The sequence below is a fragment of the Trichoderma evansii genome (assembly GCF_050947405.1).
Source record: "Trichoderma evansii strain SZMC 28006 chromosome Unknown GGI43scaffold_47, whole genome shotgun sequence".
Taxonomy (NCBI): Eukaryota; Fungi; Ascomycota; class Sordariomycetes; order Hypocreales; family Hypocreaceae; genus Trichoderma; species Trichoderma evansii.
The window spans coordinates 24,214-41,845 of NW_028145159.1; the positions used below are offsets into that span (position 1 = coordinate 24,214).

General features: G+C 46.4%; 6 protein-coding genes and 3 non-coding genes across 9 annotated transcripts; 7 read left to right on the forward strand and 2 right to left on the reverse strand.

The window, feature by feature from the left end:
* Positions 1–305: 305 nt before the first annotated feature.
* Positions 306–2,011, reverse strand: GGI43DRAFT_304932 (NUDIX hydrolase). The gene is made up of 2 exons (XM_083201602.1): positions 1,595–2,011; positions 306–1,540 (listed from the first exon to the last, which is right to left on the reverse strand). Exons 1-2 carry the CDS (start codon positions 1,654–1,656, stop codon positions 643–645), a joined length of 960 nt encoding a protein of 319 aa, XP_083055069.1. The 5' UTR covers positions 1,657–2,011; the 3' UTR covers positions 306–642.
* On the forward strand, positions 1,950–4,249 carry GGI43DRAFT_419238 (serine hydrolase domain-containing protein). The gene is made up of 4 exons (XM_083207647.1): positions 1,950–2,376; positions 2,475–2,739; positions 2,831–3,533; positions 3,611–4,249. Exons 1-4 carry the CDS (start codon positions 2,265–2,267, stop codon positions 3,734–3,736), a joined length of 1,206 nt encoding a protein of 401 aa, XP_083055070.1. The 5' UTR covers positions 1,950–2,264; the 3' UTR covers positions 3,737–4,249.
* Positions 4,250–4,776: 527 nt separating this feature from the next.
* Positions 4,777–7,249, forward strand: GGI43DRAFT_419243 (glycoside hydrolase family 5 protein). Its single transcript, XM_083207648.1, has 3 exons — positions 4,777–5,356; positions 5,442–6,055; positions 6,129–7,249. Exons 1-3 carry the CDS (start codon positions 5,125–5,127, stop codon positions 6,609–6,611), a joined length of 1,329 nt encoding a protein of 442 aa, XP_083055071.1. The 5' UTR covers positions 4,777–5,124; the 3' UTR covers positions 6,612–7,249.
* On the forward strand, positions 7,142–7,233 carry GGI43DRAFT_t215. The gene has a single exon. It is a non-coding gene; the product is annotated as a tRNA-Ala (tRNA).
* Positions 7,250–7,444: 195 nt separating the features above from the next.
* GGI43DRAFT_t216 lies at positions 7,445–7,529 on the forward strand. The gene has a single exon. It is a non-coding gene; the product is annotated as a tRNA-Pro (tRNA).
* Positions 7,530–8,953: 1,424 nt separating this feature from the next.
* GGI43DRAFT_432475 (Ribonuclease/ribotoxin) lies at positions 8,954–9,462 on the forward strand (the record flags this gene model as incomplete). The annotated part of the gene is made up of 2 exons (XM_083209581.1): positions 8,954–9,257; positions 9,350–9,462. 2 exons carry the CDS (start codon positions 8,954–8,956, stop codon positions 9,460–9,462), a joined length of 417 nt encoding a protein of 138 aa, XP_083055072.1.
* Positions 9,463–10,319: 857 nt separating this feature from the next.
* GGI43DRAFT_t217 lies at positions 10,320–10,400 on the forward strand. Its single transcript has one exon. It is a non-coding gene; the product is annotated as a tRNA-Ser (tRNA).
* A 622-nt stretch (positions 10,401–11,022) lies between these two features.
* Positions 11,023–12,084, reverse strand: GGI43DRAFT_432476 (2EXR domain-containing protein; the record flags this gene model as incomplete). The annotated part of the gene is made up of 1 exon (XM_083209582.1): positions 11,023–12,084. The coding sequence occupies one exon, from the start codon at positions 12,082–12,084 to the stop codon at positions 11,023–11,025; it is 1,062 nt and encodes a 353-aa protein (XP_083055073.1).
* A 2,445-nt stretch (positions 12,085–14,529) lies between these two features.
* GGI43DRAFT_432477 (uncharacterized protein) lies at positions 14,530–17,236 on the forward strand (the record flags this gene model as incomplete). The annotated part of the gene is made up of 6 exons (XM_083209583.1): positions 14,530–14,632; positions 14,723–14,781; positions 14,843–14,860; positions 14,925–14,983; positions 15,833–16,146; positions 16,300–17,236. 6 exons carry the CDS (start codon positions 14,530–14,532, stop codon positions 16,800–16,802), a joined length of 1,056 nt encoding a protein of 351 aa, XP_083055074.1. The 3' UTR covers positions 16,803–17,236.
* Between the last annotated feature and the right edge of the window lie 396 nt (positions 17,237–17,632).

A 17,632-nucleotide genomic window follows, 5' to 3' on the forward strand; every position in this document is an offset into this window, starting at 1 on the left:
CGAGAATTACGAGCGAGAAAAAGCCCAAAAAGTGAGTTTGAAGCTTATATAGGTATGTTGGGAGATGTAAAAGCAAAGTGGCGTGGTGTTGCGTGGAAAGGGTTTTCCCTTTTGCGGGCGATATCCGGATATGATTAGTATAGACGACGAAGCGACGGTGAGGAATTTTTGCGATGAATGTGAGAGAAGGGCAGGAGTGGAGAAGAAAACAAGAAGCTGAAAAAAAGAAGACCAGAAGAATAATTAAATATAAAAGATGAGAGGAAATACGATATATCGTTGATGTAATGCTGGACAGAGATGCTGATGGAAAAAAAAAGTTATGTGTAGTAGAGATAAGGATAAGATAGAGAATGCTTGGAGAAGGGTCGTGTGCGGGTTATGCTACCTATAGCGGCTATCGGTGTTTGTACCGGATTAGTAGCCCTTCGGTAATGCGTCACGACTAATGTTCTGCAGAAATCCGACAAACACTTGTATAATATATAATCATGGACAGAAAATTGCGAAATTAGGGGTCAGCTGTGTTAATAACTATCTGAATAATTAGATGATACTTTGAGATTAATCTCATGTTTGTGTGCTTGATCTATTATTCCATGTTCTACTCTATATACATGTACATTTTCCAACAACTCTATTTTATATATCCGACCTCGTTGGCACCGGCAGCCTTCTCTGCAGCCTCATGCAAATCTCAACATAGTCTGGCTCAGTCTCAGGCGTGATTCTACCATGACGAATCAGGAAATCAATAATAACGGCGCACACATTCGTCTTGAATTCGCCCGCTAGCATGCGCTGCGTAACTTCCTCACAGCTCATTAGCACAAACTCCTCGACCTCGCCGTCATCACCTAGGCGCGGCACTTCATCACCTTCGCCAGAAAGCTCCAGGTCGTAAGTGTACAGAATCTCCGAGTGGACTAGCTCTGTGCGAGGGTTGCGGTTCATCATTGTGATGGCCCCAGTGGTGCGCACTCGAGGCGCAACGAGGGATTGCGGCAGCGAGGCTTCTTCCATGGACTCGGCGAGGATGCAGTCGAGGGGAGAATCGCTTGCCTTTACGCCGCCGGCGACGGTGCTGTCTAGCATGCCCGGGTAAGTGTGCAGCGTCTTGCTCCTCTTGGCGACCCAGATGTGCAGATCTCCATTGGAGGTTTTCGTGTAAGCTGTGAGATGGGCGCCGCGGGTGGCGATGCCAAAGAGGGTGGCGGCGAAGCGCTCTATCTGGACAAAGTGCCTGGCTCCTGGGACGAGAAAGTACTCGCTGTGAAGGCCGTTGAGCGTGGGGAAGATGAGCCCATGGATGGCTGCGTCTACGGCTTGTTGAAAGGCTGAGTTGATGTGGTCAGATGGAGAGGTGCCGGCTGGAGGAGCTGAGAGGATGACTTGGCGGGTATCGTGGTTGATGGAGAAGGATGCTGGCCATGGCATGCGGGCGATGGTGTTTGGGTGGATGTAGCCGTGGACTCTATCATCTGGGGCCAAGATGAGACGGTAATAGGGATCATGATTGACCTCGAAATCGAGAGGTGCACTGGAGAAGGTGAGTTAGTATGAATGTACTGCCAAGGTGATTGGTCTCACTCACTTGTCAAAGACTGTGATGAGGTCCAGCAGCCCTGACGATGTGCGAACTTTGGAAGCGGCCATGACGTCGATATTGGGCAATTACAAAGTAGATTGAATTAGTGCTTGATAAGCCGTCTTTATAGGAAAGATAAACTATGAAACTTTGTGATGTGATGGCGTAGCGTGTGTTGGACGTCTGTCTCACGGCAGGCCAGACTGGATGAAGAGATGAGATTGAAGAGAGCAAGTACTATTTTGGACTGGTGGGATAGTATGGCGCCCCGCTCCTAGCATGGATCGATCTCTCGGCAAGGCGTTTCTAGAAGACGGTTCAATTGGCGCTGTTGAAGCAGATTGTGTATAAGTGAGATTTCATGTGATCTTGGTAATAGTATCAAGTAAGTCTTTCAGCGCTAATGCTTCTTGGTTTCAATCTAATTTAATGTTTAGTCGCGGCCGCATCCTGCCAGCCTTTGATATCACATGGAGGGGGGACCGTGCACCCGCTGCAGATCTGCATCTCGATTACTTCATCTCTTGTATCTCACACATGCAGCCACCATTGATGGGCTTCTTGAAAATTGCCTAGCGAGACAGCCACGCCGACGTGTTGCCAAAGCCTTAAAATCTGGTTGTTGATACTATCTTTTACAAAGCGATTAGTGATCATTGTGGTTAAGGAAAGGTGTATGCAGTTAGCAATGGACAAGCTGGACGCCATTTTGAAGCGGGAAATTGCTGATGGGGAGGATACCAAGGATAAGCTGCTTGGAGCTGCGTTTATAGTGACGGATCGAAATGGTAAGTAAGCACTCAGTTTTTATTGATTTACTTATAATTTCACTGGAGTTTTGATAGTGCTTCATGTGCTGTCGTATCACTTATTGAACAATTCGCAGGTATCATCTACTCGGGCTCCGCTGGGCGAGCGGGCATCGACGTCAACTCGCCTAAATTTGACGGCGACACTCTCACCTACGGCGCTTCTCTGACCAAGCTCCCCTCTGCGGTCTGCCTCATGCAGCTGGTTGAGCAGGGCAAGATTTCGCTGGACCACAACATGCGGCAGATTGTTCCCGAAGTGGACAAGATGCAGATCTTGCGGGGATTTACGGCAGAGGGGCAGCCTGTGCTGGAGGACAATGAGAGGCCGATAACACTCAAGTAAGTACTTACATACTTATGTGGTACGAGATGTAGACATACACATCCATTACGTATAACAGGGCACAACACACGTACTGATATGCTACAGGCAGCTGATAACTCACACCGTTGGTCTCCCCTACGACGTTGGAGACCTTAATCTGCGAAGATGGTCCAAAGCCATCGGCCGTCCAATTGGTACGGTGATTCGCCTCTCCAAAGACGGCTTCAACACGCCACTCTCGTTCTCACCCGGTGACGGCTGGGCCTATGGGACCGGTCTGGATTGGGCTGGAATAGGCCTGGAGACGCTGGAGAAGCAGAGTTTAGGACAGTACATGAAGCAGCACCTCCTGGATCCTCTGGGGATGCATGATACGGGATTCCGCGTCAGGCAACTGCCTCACACCTTAGGTCGACGAGCCGACATAGCCATCCGCGACACTGACAGCGGCTCTCTATCTGCTTTTAACATCGTCCCAGAGGAGCCCGAGATAGACAGCGCCGGCGCGGGCATCCACACCACGGCCAACGACTACATCCGGCTGCTGCGCGCGATGCTACAGGTTGAGCCGGGAGTGTTGTCGGCTAAGACGGCACAGACAATGTTTGCGCCGCAGCTGGATAACCGGCAGCAGACGATGCTGAGGGACGCTTTGTACGGCGAGGGGGGAAGAGGTGCGTTTATCCCCGAGTTTCCGGATGGCGTGGCGTTGCAGTATGGATATGGCGGCATGGTGACGATGGAGGATGTTGCTGGGCTGAGGAGGAAGGGCAGTCTGTCGTGGCCTGGAGCGTGTAGCTCGCGATGGGTGAGTTCTACTCTACTGTTTCTCTTTAATATGTTCTGTCTTGGCATTTTCTTTCTGTTTCTAACACACAGTCTTAGTGGATTGACCCAGAGTCGGGCATCGCGGCGGTGCTGATTGTGGCCATGTTTCCCTTTGGCGACCCAGTGTCCTCGCGGCTGTATGCGGATCTGCAGCGGGCTGTTTACAGCGAGCTTGTCAAGTGAAATGGTTCGCAAGAGGATTAAACTCATTGAGCGGCTCTGTTGAGTAGCATTTGGCATCAAATTATAAATAGATAGAGCACACCTCGATACGGGGTGAACCCTGTCGCGGTGCTCCGTAATGAAACCCCCGTCCATTAGTGGGCGCGGATCCTCCGCCTTTTGCTTGCGATCTGCTCATTTCCCCTCTGCATCGCATATTAAATCGTCGATACAATTCATCGCCACCGTCTCTCGCCATCACGTTCGGTGAGCATGTAGATATTGAATGGTACGTACCGAGTAATACGTATGCCCGCCAACCTTATGCGCGTTTTGCCGTCTTATCCACGGCAGCCGTAATCCGTACCCAGGCACGAGTAAGCACCCAAGGCTCTGCCCTCTCGTATCTTGCGTAATATTGGCTGGCAAAAAAAGAATAGCTTTCCTGAGGCTCCTTCGTACCTGTACGAGTAAGGAGCGCCGTCCAGAACGATTGGGCCTTCAACAGGTACCCGTAGCGGCTCCGCTTTGAGGCCCGCAGCCCTGCGTCGTTTTTCTCCTTCTGTAGCGGCTCTGGGCGCTATAATTGAATTTCCAATCATTGAATGTCACTAGAGATTTTTTTTTTCTTTTTGACGTAGCCTTGGTGGCGCACGTCAAAGGAAAATCCACGCTGCGCCGTGCATATTTCATATTTATCTGCAAAAGTGTAAATTTTTTTTTTACCATGGCGTGACAATAAACAATGGCGGCGAGTAAATAAAAGACCAATGAATACGAGCACAGCGCATTGTGTTGATAGTCTGACATCCAGAATACGAATCTCGCAGCCCGCTATGCCCGAAGTGGCGGCAACACGAGCCGTGACAGGCAATTGGGCTTCGCTAAGTGGCATCCATCAGAGGCATGGAGGCGCTAAAGTCGGCGTTTTTGCTCTTCACAGCCCCAGGAAGCGCCGCTTGTCAGTTCAGGCCGGGCTGGCTGTCAGTGAGTCCGGCTGGTCGTGTGTGATTTGATTTCTGGCGCATGGCTCGCTCTCCTGGCTCCGGCTTCTTCTTCCTCTTCTCACCTCTTCTTTGTGGACAATCGCTTTCCCATCGCTCGCTCGCCCGGCAAACCATGACGCAGCTGTAACACATTCGTTATCTTGTTATTCTGGCTGTCGTCGGTTCTGCTCGCTCTGCCCCCCGGTTTTCTGCATCACATTTGCTGTTACGTTCTTCGTTTGGCATCGCCAATTCCCTTCGCTAATACTACGCCATCTCGTTAAAATCAAGCCTCAGCTGGGGCTTGTGCGACAATCACCAGTTAAAGATTAAAGAAACAGAAGAAGGAAAAAAGGAAAATAAAAGAAAGGGTATAAATATTTAAACAAATATTTCTCTAATCACAACATATACGATATTACTATGCGCGCAACATCCGCCTTTGCGGCCGCTTTGGCCCTCGCCTCTGGCGCCCTCGCCGGCAAGATCCAGTATCTGGGCGTCGCCATTCCCGGAATCGACTTTGGATGCGACATTGACGGCAGCTGTCCTACCGATACTTCGTCAGTTCCGCTGCTGAGCTACAAGGGAGGTGATGGCGCGGGTCAGATGAAGCATTTCGCCGAGAATGACGGCCTAAACGTCTTTCGCATTTGTGAGTGCCCAGTTTCTCATATGCTAATTGAGAATATAAAACATCATTATATCACATCGTTTATACTAACATTGATTGCCGTTAGCCGCCACATGGCAGTTTGTCACCAACAACACTGTGGATGGCCCGCTGGATGAGCTCAACTGGGGATCCTACAACAAGGTCATCGATGCCTGTCTCGAAACCGGCGCCTGGTGCATGATTGACATGCACAACTTTGCCCGATACAATGGCGGAATCATTGGCCAGGGAGGAGTGGATGACTCAGTCTTTGTCAACCTCTGGGTCCAGATCGCCAAGTACTACGAGAAGAATGACAAGATCATCTTTGGTCTGATGAACGAACCTCACGACATTGACATCAACATCTGGGCTCAGACCTGTCAAAAGGTCGTCACCGCCATCCGTAATGCCGGTGCCACCTCGCAGATGATTCTCCTGCCCGGAACCAACTTTGCCAGTGTCGAGACGTACGTGTCCACCGGAAGCGCTGATGCCCTCGCTGCCATTAAAAACCCCGACGGAAGCACTGATCTGCTGTACTTTGACGTGCACAAATACCTCGACATCAACAACTCGGGCTCTCACGTGCTGTGCACTACCGACAACGTCCAAGCCTTTGAGGATTTCGCGAGCTGGCTGAGGACAAACAAGCGCCAGGCCATCATCTCTGAAACCGGTGCATCCATGGATCCTTCGGTGAGTGAATCTTCATTTTTGTCTTTACTTAAAAGCAAAAGACTATTGAATTTGAGCTAACATGATAAAACAGTGCATGACCGATTTCTGTGCGCAAAACAAGGCTATCATGGCAAACAGCGACGTCTACATCGGCTTCGTCGGATGGGGCGCCGGAAGCTTTGACACCACTTACATCCTGACACTCACACCCCTTGGCGAGCCCGGCAACTATACCGACAACAAGCTGATGAATGAGTGCATCCTCGACCAGTTCACTCTCGACTCTAAATACGCCCCCACGCCCACTTCAATCGCAACGGCCACAGATACTGGCACTTCAACTCCTACCCCGAAGCCATCTAGCACTGGCGGCGACTCACCTTCATCAACAACGCCCAGCGCCGATAAGCAGTCGTCTTCGTCGTCTTCGCCGAAGCCTGCCAACGACGGATCCTCTGATACCAACAATTCCTCCAAGGATGGCAAGTCAGCGGCTCCGTCGGGGGCCAAGGCCTTGTCTGGCACCCTGCTCCTGACAGGAGCTGCTTTTGGCTTCATGCTGATTGCGTTTTGATGATTTGATTTTGAATATTTAATTGCATGATTTGAAGAGAGATGTGATATATATATAGTATATGGGTACATACATACAACTTAGAGAGCCTGTCTTTTATAATACCTGAGTAGGAATGGATATACTTAATAATAAGTAGCAGCTTTAGCGCATAGAGGAATAACAATTCCATTGACTTATCTTGACATTCTTATTGATGAATACCTGTGAATAGACGTCATTTCCACGTGTTGGCGCTGGCGGAAAGCCTAAAGCCTCCCTTTTGCCCTACTTAGCTATTTTGGGAGAGCTTCCATGGCTGTCATATCTTAAAAGAGCACTCACTAATTGCAAGTAATTCTAGGTGAATAATTTCAGTGCGGCAGCAGGACATATATACTAATGCTAAAAAAAATAATAGACAGTGCAGCATGATGGCCATTTCCAATTGACAAGAATGAGAAGAATTGAAATCGCACTTAATTTCAATCTTGCCTCCAGATTGCAGTTGAGCTGTATAAGTCTGTTTACAAAGCCGCATTTTCAACATAGGGGATATGGTGTAGGGGTATCACGTTTGCTTTGCATTGTTCATTCAATACAAGCCTGTAAAAGGTCGGGGGTTCAAATCCCTCTGTCTCCACGTGTTCTTTCTTTTTTTGCAATTTTTTTTGGGTGCTGGTTTATTTGATATGAAGGAAAAAATCGCTTAGTGGGATGGAGTCTGTTCTTTTTTAGTGCCGCGGTGTTATTGTGGAGTTGGTGGATACGTACTAGTATTGCTTTTTTATTGGTGAGGAGCTGGAATTGCGTTTATAGAGTAGTGTAAGATATCATTAGTCATAACAGCTAGAGGCCAAATGGTCTAGTGGTATGATTCTTGCTTTGGGCTTCCAACTCAACTGCAAGAGGTCCCGTGTTCAATCCACGGTTTGGCCCCTCTACATTTCTTTTTGCTTTTTTATGCACTTTTATTATATGTAATAGTACTATTTTATACATTCGATTGTCTAGGTATTTTATTTTGGTAGTATTCTTTAAAATGCCTTATAAATCCAAGTCGTAGCTGGTAACGTTTGCTTTCGTTCTGCTATTAATAAAGCAAGTATCTGATGTTTATGCGTGATTCGTCGGGCGACTTCCGATTATCATCAATGCAATGCCTATGTCAAATATCTCTCGGACAAATTGATTACAACGCGCATTTCCGTAATAGGCATCGTCAGCTTTACGCATGGAATCAGCATCTTTTTCAAATCCGGTAGGTGTATTTTACTTGTGAGCGCTGCTGTATCAGGTGTATGCCCAGGCCAGCGCGGGAGCATCCGGATAAGCTTATTTGTTTGGCAGCTTTGACGGCAATTCGGCCAGGGACGTTTTCTGTAAGGGACTGGTTTCAATTTGCATTTGAAGTGCTTCTTTTTAACGATAAGAAGGCTCTATAGTCTAATTCATTAATTCTATAAAAAAAAGACAAAGGAAAAACTGTTTAGTATTCAGCTGATTCGGAGATTGTCCTGTCATTCGATCGGCACTAAGCGAAAGCCAAGACTTGCTTAAAATATAAGGGATCTTCGTTCCGAGGCGCAGCACGATATCCCGAATCGGGCAGTTTCATAATCTGACGTTTGGGTTTAGTTATAACGGCCCCCGTATTCTTCCACAAATCCCTATTGATGCGGGCGCACTCGTTCTCAACTTGGGCAGCCTCCGTGGCTGCCGATTCGTGCTTTGTAACTGGATGGTCTTGTCCTCAGCCCCCTTGGATACATGTGTACTTGTTTCGACCTTCCTAGTTGCGCAAGATCTTACTATTTTGAAGGTCTTTGAGTAGCATTCGTTGTAAGCACTTTTTATATTACGATATGCAGGCACCGGATAGTTTTCTTGGATGGCATTTGTCGGCTTGTGAGAGTGCCGTGAGGGGGCCGTGAGAGATCATCGCCGTGGTACCCTGATGGATGCCATGGTGTTGATTGGGAGACGTGTAAAGTGTTACAGTCTTTGGCGGGGGAGTGAGGAATGAATATGGCAAGTGATATTACCGTGAGCATTTAGTCAATGTGAAATGAAACGCCGTACGGTACGTTCATTGCGGCAGAAAATACGGGTGCTGGGACATGTTGTTGGCACTGGACTTGTAATCGTGGTGGTGTAGAAAACAATCGGTTGCCGAGATTGATGTGTGAGACGCTGCATGGAGGACTGTAATACAGCAGATCGAGTATAAAGTCTGGCCGTATCCCCCTATTATCGCCTTTCTTTCTTATCATCATCAGTACATCACTTGATTTTCCAGTATCTAGCCTACCAAGTCCTCACTCATTTCTCACGCTTGATCCAGCATATTTCAGCATCTCAAAATGAAGTTCCTTAGCCTCCTCGCCCTCGTTGCTTTCGCCAGCGCAGCTCCCACCTCTGAGCCTGACAACCATCTCGTAGAGAGATTCTCCGGAGGCTGCGGTGTTTCAAAGGCCAACTTTTACGGCGATGCTCAAGTCGCCGCCGCCCTTACCGCGGCGTGTAATTTGCACAAGGCAGGGAAAACTCTTGGGGCGAAGAAATACCCCCACAAATTCAACAACGGCGAGAAGTTCAAATTCAACGGGGTTAGGGGACCCTACCAGGAGTTTCCCATTATGAAGGACGCCAAAATCTACAGTGGAGGTACGTGTTGCCGCGCACTCACCTGATTCTCCCCTTTTTGTTATTCTTCCTATGGTATGATACTATGTGACTGACGAGATATAATATTGCAGGCGACCCTGAGAAGGACCGCATTGTGATGACCAACAGCTGCCAAATTGCTGGTCTTATCACCCACAATGGAGCTAAGGGTAATGGCTTCGTCGCTTGCTCTGGCACTAACTAAGGGCTGAGCGAAGGAGAATGGCGAAGGAATTGCAGTGAGAGAGGGCAATGGAGGATTTTACGCCAGGAATAGCCAGGGCTTTGCTCGGTGACTGGAAGCTTGGTCTGTATATTTTTTATATAGAGTACATTTATGTAGTTGCTTCATTGAATTTGATGATTACTTTTGCATGAAAAACGAATGGTTGTGATTGGAAGCGTTTTTTGCCTTGTTAGTCTCAGGCACATCTATACTTTTTGGATTGGACTATGTTAGAAGACTTATGTATTTTTAGCGATGAGCAAGTTCAACTTAATGTATGTTAAGCTCAACGTTCAAAATACAAGTGAATGATCATAAAGCACTTTTAAATGGGCGTCGGAACTGCTCGCAACGATTATTTTATGACGATCGATTTCTCAATCCACCAATAGTACGTCTGATTATAATAGTCTTGCGAATCCTTCACAAGGTTATAAGGCACTTATGCGGCTGAACAGCCTAAGTCATTCTGCTCGAGCTCTCTTTTAATATTGATGCATAATTGACAATTAAAAATATTTAATCATCTCTCTCAGTCTGTGGCGATAAAAACTCGCAAGGAGTTTGTTTCCGGGCAACTGGGTCAAGGTGTACTGCAAAAAGGAGCTATGCATGTCTGAGGTGCAGTGATATACTGGTAGGGCTTTTGGAAAACCCTGCAATCTTCGACTTCATCCCACTTCACAGCACGCATTTCCATTGTTGCGCACCATCTTCCCAACACTGTATATGTGCGCTCATATCATCAAAAGCGCATCAATTAGTTTTCAGAGTATTTGCTCTAAGTCAAAGCTTAGATACTTGTTTACTACCCTATTCTTAGCATCAGCTCATAAGGCGGAGTGCCAGAGTGGTTAATGGGTATGACTAGAAATCATATGGTTTCGGCCTCGCAGGTTCGAATCCTGTCTCCGTCGAGTCACAATTCCAACCGAATTTCTTTTTTTGTTCAATTACTTGCGAGTAACAAGAAGTTTTTCTTTTCTTTTTGGATTTGCGCATTATTTTTCTTTCTCTTTCGATTCTTATCCAGTTATTGCATGCGTTAGTTTAGAGTCCACATCTGACGAAACGCCACCAACAGAAGAAGCATCTGTCTTTTAGTCTGTTTATTTCACATCGCTTAACCAAGTCAAATACCAATCTTTCATTTTAAAATTTGAACCGTTCTATCTAAATAGTCGACTATTTACTTCAATAGCATATTCACTATTAAATGTGACTTCCATACATGCACTTTTTTCTTGAAGTATTATCACAATGACACACGACGAATGTTTGAAGCTCGCCAATCCCACAGGAATACTTCTTTTATCACGCCGATTGCTTCATATATATCAATGTAAACGTGAGTATTGTTCGCTTGAATAGAAAGATCATTTGCAAACACTTGGGTATTATACATATAAGTATATAGAATTAGCTTGTATGTAAAAACAGCAGTTGACCTGATCCTCACTCGATGATAATCTTGTGTGTTTTTGTATTAACGCTTACCCAGCTCCTCATCAGAAAGCATGCTTTCTTCATTCGTATGAGTTACTCAACGTTCTCGCATGCTAGAACCTGAACGTGGTGTCCAATGTAGTATTCATCTAATCCACCCCAGTCACACTCGTTGCATCCAAGATGAGTTCCCGAATGGCGTAAACACCAGTGTGCGGGCTTAATACCACCAAATAGTATTTCGAGCTGAGCTGCGAAGTCAAGCGCTGAATGACTATAAGTGTCCGAATAGTCGTGCGACTCCAGGTCAACCTGAACAAATTTTTTACCACACCCGCTGAACACTTTATTCTTTCTTGGTACGACACGATCTTTCTTATCTTCGTCTCGCTTCAGGTTGTAGTCGATGAGCCAAAGCGTTTCAGGGGTATATACCGAATCCTCGTCGTCCATACAGACCAGGGTGCGGATAAAAAGACCTCTCGGACTAATCTCTTCAAAGAGATAAAGTGCATCAAGTTCCCTTATGCCATTGAACCAGCTAGGGTCGTATTCGAGTGCCAAATTGACAAATCCACGCAATCCCCTATTGTAGTCGATCATGCAAAAATCTTCCATGAAGAATTCAGTTTCCCAGTAAAAGCCGACAGTGGTTATATTAAAGGGCTGTAAGCAAACCAGATCTTGGTATGGATGAATGGGGAAGCACCAATCTCCACCAGTGCGTGGGTGAATGAGTGGCACGCAGGTATCAGCAGGGTGGTCAACAAATATACTGGTACGGCCTTGACGGACCTTCGCTGTCCAGTATTCTATTTTATAATGCTTTTCGATGACTTGCCTGGACTCATAACATGCACTCCACATTCCAAAATCCCAGAGATATGCGGATGGGTTGTTGCTGGTCCACGAATGACTGCTGCCAAATTTTGGTGCCGCGAGGCAAAATCGACAGCCATGGTCGATATGGCAATCAGAACCTAGATTGCACTGCACCCTGAGATTTTTTAACATGTCGCCATCTTCTCGATAATTGGTCACCGAGAAGAAATGAGCCTTAAGGCGGGTCGGACTGATTGGCTGCAAGGCATGCCTCCAGACTTGGAGCCGCAGCTCAGTAGGTAACTTCCCAAATTGGTGAAATTCGGATAGCATTTTGTAATATATTGCCGGAGGAATTTCCTACAGGCACCGCGGGTATTTAATAACTGCTTCTTTGGCTGCTCAGGACGAGATGCGAGAAATTTTGTGAATGCTAAGTCGTATGGCTCTCTCGATCTAGATGTGGTGACTGCGTTGTCGGTAAAGAATATGTGTGAGAGGGAGAATGGAGAGAGGGCTTAATGTCGGATGAAAAAGTTGCTCTTACAGGTAGGTGGGTATAGGCAGTAAATGGCCCATTGTCCATCTAACTTTATACACATGTACCTATGTAGGTTCCTAGGCAGACATACCTCATACTTTGAGGTTGAATCTTATTACTGGTATCTAGGTAGCAATATGACTGAACTATGAAGGTTACGTAAGAGCATGTCGAGCAAGAAGACCTTCAGTGTTTGATGTGGCAGTATTGCTTTTCTTCTTGAAGTTTATTATAGTCCTCGTCTCCCAGAGGCTGTTAATACAAACCACAAGATTGTCATCGGGTGAGAATCAGGTCAACCGCTGTTTTTATATACAAGCTGATTCGCTATTTATTGAACTAATAACACTTACTTAACAGTTAAAAAAATCTTGGATTGGATGTCCTTGTATACCTCAGCACGCTTAATTGCGGTGGTATAGTCAGCGAAGCCCATAGTACACGATCCTGGAATGTCTTGACAGGCGTAGAAAGATGGCGATCCATATAATTTATCCCAAGTTCCGTGGCTAATCCACGAAATACGACTTGAAAAGTATATAATATGGCGCCTATCCATTTTAATATCCATCAGAGACATGATGAGACGACATTAGTCATTTGAACAATCGCACCTGCGGTACGTGGGCTTGCAGACCGGCCATAAGCTTCTACCTACATGTAAGGGAGGTTATATGGCGCACGAATTAAGAGGCAGCCATAACGCTTGTGTCTAACTACCTACCTACTTACATGTACGTCTCTGCATTGGCTCTGATTAAACTTGGTAGTTTCGACCAGGTTCCCAGGCAACACCACGTGGAGGTTGCAGAGGCCGATTTCATTGCCCATCGCATCCAGCCCTGCAGAATACTACAGAACAAGAGCGCACCTAGGTAGCACAGCGTAATAGCTTGCTATCCCGTGGAGGATTTTCCACTGAGCGAAACTAGTGTCTCGACTTATGATGTTTGGCCTTGCGCCGCAGGCTTGTAGCCACGCGTACGCCGGTATGGTGAGTACCACGGTCCAAAAATACCCGACTAAGAGAGGCTGGAATTCTCTGCCATGGAAGTAGTAAAACAATACCTCTGCCAGGTAGATTTTCCCAGCCAATCGTCAGGAATTAAATGTCGTCCCACTTGCCCCTTTTGCATGGATGTGCGCAATCATCGTCAGGTGGAAGAATTACCGTCGGATTCTTGACACTATTGATGGCCGCGTTGGCGACTTTTGTTCCATGGACAGTAAGGGTGAGTGTTCCGTCAGGAGAAGCAACAACAAGCATTGACCACCATTTTTCAGATAGGTTGATAAACGAGTCGTACTCGGGGCCCAAGTCACCCTTGTCATGCGATTCGCGAATCTCTGCTTGTGTTTCTCGCAATGAGAGCTCCATCGATTTCTAGTCAACAGAGTACTCATCTTCGTCCTTGAGGACAAAGCTTTCCACTACTGGAGGATTTCTGTGGCATTCTTCATTTAACACCTCCACCGTCTTCTTCGAGGCTGGCCAAGGCACGCTCGCGGATCTCGTCACCTAGACTATTCGTCGTAGGGCTCAAGCCATCCTCCTCTTGAATTTTTAAGACAGAGTCAATGATATGCGCTGCCCGAGTTGTGCGCACAGGTATTTCCAGTCTCAGAGAGCTTGTGGTTTTCGCTGGCGGTGTCATTTTGCTGATGGTTCGAGAGCTCCGTGTATATAGTTGGGAGAAATCGAATATGTAACTCAGTTGAATGTTCAAATATAATCGCAAAAATGCTGGATTGCTGTTTTGTTGTGATTATTTGAATTGTTTACTTTTGTTCTTTTGTTAAGAGTCGTAGAATACGTACATGTATTAAGCGATTCCCAATATCGGCAACTGGCATCGACAAATGATACCCACCACCCCTTCCTTTTTCACATGCAAGACTTTCTACTCTGGGAGATATTGTTTTTTTTGTTCTTTTTTGTTCTTTCTTTTTTCTTCAAGTCCCACGCCCGCTCTGTTGCGTAAGTATCCCGAATGAATATTCCTTCTTCTCGGATCTGTTGATGAAACAGGTGGGATGAGATATGGACTATGATACTGACTTCTCTTTTGTAGCACCATTTTCTTCGTAAGTGCACTGTAATTGAGCCTTTGCGATGGCTATTTAATTGTCTGCTCCATAGTACCAGATAAAAAGAGTTTGTCTCCATCAACATGAAATTGAAAAACAGTTCGATATATGCTAATTACATTGGATTCTAGGACATTCAAATTTCGAAAATGCCTGTACGTACATCTACCACGCCTCCCATGCACCTCATGTTGCTTTCACAAGCAACTGACCGCAAAATTACTTCCAATTTGTCACCCTCGCCATCCTCGAGTATATCTAACATCAGTCGACTCCTTTAGGCAAACAAGAACTACGTAAGTTACTCATAGTTATCGATTTTCCATGAAGTTTTTTGTACAGCTGGTATTGACAGTCTGCAGGCCCGCCTAGCCACCACCAATGCGGAGGCGCTGGCCAACGTAAGTATTCCATCACATGGTACCAGGTATATAAAGGGCAAAAAATGGCTAACGAGCATAGGAGCTCTTTGAAAAATGCGTGAGTGTATACCTACATGTATGTATATGCATACTTAGAATACTAATGAGAATTATCTACCTAGGGAGAAGAGATCGTTGAGGAAGAGGAGAAGAAGGAGGAGATGAATTTGGAGGAGGAGAAGTATTTTCTTTTCTTTTTCTTTTTCTACATAAACATACATAAAAATAAATAATTATCATTTGCGAAACCATATCTAGCTGATTGTCTTGGCGATTGATCAAGGAAAGCTGGGCATCTTCGCTGATAAGTTCTTGGCATCCTGGGAATTGCCAGTGGTCCAGTCTAAGGACTCAGACGTTCCCTACAGATTCGGTGATGTGAGAGAATTAGTAGTGGTGAGCCCAATGCTGGCTGACATTGGGATATCTAAATGCTCCATAGCAAATAGAGGAAGCCTTTTCTATTGATCCAGCATGGTCAATTAACGTTCATGGCTGTATTGCTGATTGACGAGACAGACTGTATAGAACCAGGGATCCTGTACGAAACAACTGAGACTGGACGTCTGACTATATCGGCCGTAAGGGTACCATAATCAAAATACGTGCTAGCGTGTCAATCTGAGAGTAGTTGAGTTTCAGATCTAGAACTGCCTGCGGTCAGAAGATCTGGAATTGCCCGTCTGGGCAAAGGAATTGGTCGTTGAGGCGATTATCCCAATTCAAGGTAGTGGCAATGCCAGCGTTTCCTGATTTTTATACGTGGAACACCAAACCAACCTTCAACCTCAATGCTTGCCACAGAAACATCTAGTCAAGTCAACGCACTATTACAGGGCCTTTAGGAAGAGATTGATCGTGTATTACGGGCAGTGCTTCTCGACTATATGGTGTCGTTCCTGTATTTCCAACTGTCTGAAGTACCATTCACTCCATTTGGGAAAATGGACAGAAGACTTCTGCGCTCCTTAGCATCACAGATATCCAGTCATGATTTTCTGGTATGCCGTACATTTTCACAGGAAGGCAGCGTTTTACCCCATAATGATACCGAATTGGCGCTTCAGCGACTCTGGGCGGAAATGTTGAGAGTGGAAGTGAACGTGGTTCACACAAATATGAACTTTCTTCAATGTGGCGGAGACTCTCTTCGTGCCATCCTCCTCTCCAAGGCATTAAAGGCAGAGTTCAATTTGTCTACCACAGTCCCGCAGCTTTTGCGCCGAGAGACTACTATTCAATACCTCTCAACACTGCTGGGACAGCACGAAAGTGGCCAGACAGTCGATGAGCCGTGGATGGGTATAGCTACTGTTCTAAAGGATTGGATAGCAACACTTGGAAGTGCGTCTATAAGTCTTCCAGCACCGTACTCTTAGGGAAGCCAATGGTCCCAAGTCTTCCTAACGGGTGCGACTGGGTACCTGGGGACACATATCTTGGGAGAGCTGTTCAGCAATCACCAAGTGAGCTAGGTTATTGTCTTAATACGGGCAGATGAAATTGATGTTGACCGAGAAGGGGTTCATGAAGTCTCAATTACGACAGGGTGGTGGCAGAGGAGTGCGTTCTGTCGCATTGAAGTCTGGGTCGGGAACTTGACCGATGTCCTGGAAAGGGCAAATGTCATCTCAGCCTTCCGCTTACTAGAGGCTGATCTCCAGTCCCAACATCTTCGAACCTTTATCTTCATCTCTGGTATTAAACAAATCCCAGACCCGTCAGATGCAGAGTATCAGCGGACCCCCAATGAGCCCGAAGAATACAGTCAAACTAAATCTGTGTCAGAACAACTAACATTGGCTGCGGGTCGCCTATGCAACGAAATCGCTCAGTCTTCTTCCATACACGAGGGCGAGCCGAATGGGAATCGCACCTTCATGGCCATTAAACCTGGCTACATTGTTGGTGATCAGGTGGTTGGCCTCTCTAGCACTGACGTCTTTATCTGGAAGCTGGTCGCCGAGCAGTTCGCATGGGATCCTTCCCTTCTGACCTAACAGACTACTGGCTAGAAATAACAGAGGTTACCCAGCAAAAAGAAGGGCTGTTGGAAGTATCCAAGGCAAACGTCACCATCCGATTATCAGTCAATCCAAGTTGACGTAATGGAGCTGATATGAAGTAGAATCCACCTTGGGGTTGTCCCAAAAAGCCTTGACGCATTTGGACGAGGTTGAAAGAGCATTTTATTCACAGGGCTTCGGTATCGGAAGCCGATCAAAGCGGCAGCAGGCAACATAAGCGGAGCAGCCTGGGTCCGAGAGAAACGGTAGTTGGTGGTGAGTAAATAGGACCGGGTCTGCAAAATGTCGGGGAAGTGGAATGAGTCCTTGGCCAGCTAACCGGCAAGTTCGCAGTCAGGTGGATGATGAGTGGTAAATATGATGTTAGATGATGTTAGTTCATTAAACCGTAATACATTTATATACTGAATATGCTTAACTTCAGGCACATACGACCATAGGTAGTGGAGAATTCGGGGTCCCGTCTGCTCCCCCATAGACAAGCCACTAACCGGCAGATTAGTAGTCAGGTGGGTGACCACTGGCGAACACCGGCTGTTGTATGTTTTTATTTTTGCCATCTTGAGCTATAAGCCGTGATTACTGTGATATAAGTGCTTCTAGTAGTCATTACCGTCACATACGACCATATCCATTGGAATATACGGGATCCCGTCCGCTCTCCCAGAGTCAAGCCAATGAGAGGCAGATTAGTAGTCAGGTGGGTGACCACTGGCGAACACCGGCTGTTGTATGTTTTGTCTTTTTGTCCTTTTTGCTGTTTGATAGGTTCGAGATGCAAGTGTAGGCTGTAGGCGACATAT

What these genes read in the sequence shown, in the direction of transcription:
- GGI43DRAFT_304932 (XM_083201602.1), bottom strand. Translation starts at nt 1,656, where the DNA reads ATGGCCGCTTCCAAAGTTCGCACATCGTCAGGGCTGCTGGACCTCATC. An exon ending in CTCATCACAGTCTTTGACAA is followed by an intron (nt 1,541 to 1,594) that starts GTGAGTGAGACC and finishes CACCTTCTCCAG; the next exon opens with TGCACCTCTCGATTTCGAGG.
- GGI43DRAFT_419238 (XM_083207647.1), top strand. Translation starts at nt 2,265, where the DNA reads ATGCAGTTAGCAATGGACAAGCTGGACGCCATTTTGAAGCGGGAAATT. An exon ending in TATAGTGACGGATCGAAATG is followed by an intron (nt 2,377 to 2,474) that starts GTAAGTAAGCAC and finishes AACAATTCGCAG; the next exon opens with GTATCATCTACTCGGGCTCC. An exon ending in GAGCGTGTAGCTCGCGATGG is followed by an intron (nt 3,534 to 3,610) that starts GTGAGTTCTACT and finishes ACACAGTCTTAG; the next exon opens with TGGATTGACCCAGAGTCGGG.
- GGI43DRAFT_419243 (XM_083207648.1), top strand. Translation starts at nt 5,125, where the DNA reads ATGCGCGCAACATCCGCCTTTGCGGCCGCTTTGGCCCTCGCCTCTGGC. An exon ending in CCTAAACGTCTTTCGCATTT is followed by an intron (nt 5,357 to 5,441) that starts GTGAGTGCCCAG and finishes GATTGCCGTTAG; the next exon opens with CCGCCACATGGCAGTTTGTC. An exon ending in GTGCATCCATGGATCCTTCG is followed by an intron (nt 6,056 to 6,128) that starts GTGAGTGAATCT and finishes ATGATAAAACAG; the next exon opens with TGCATGACCGATTTCTGTGC.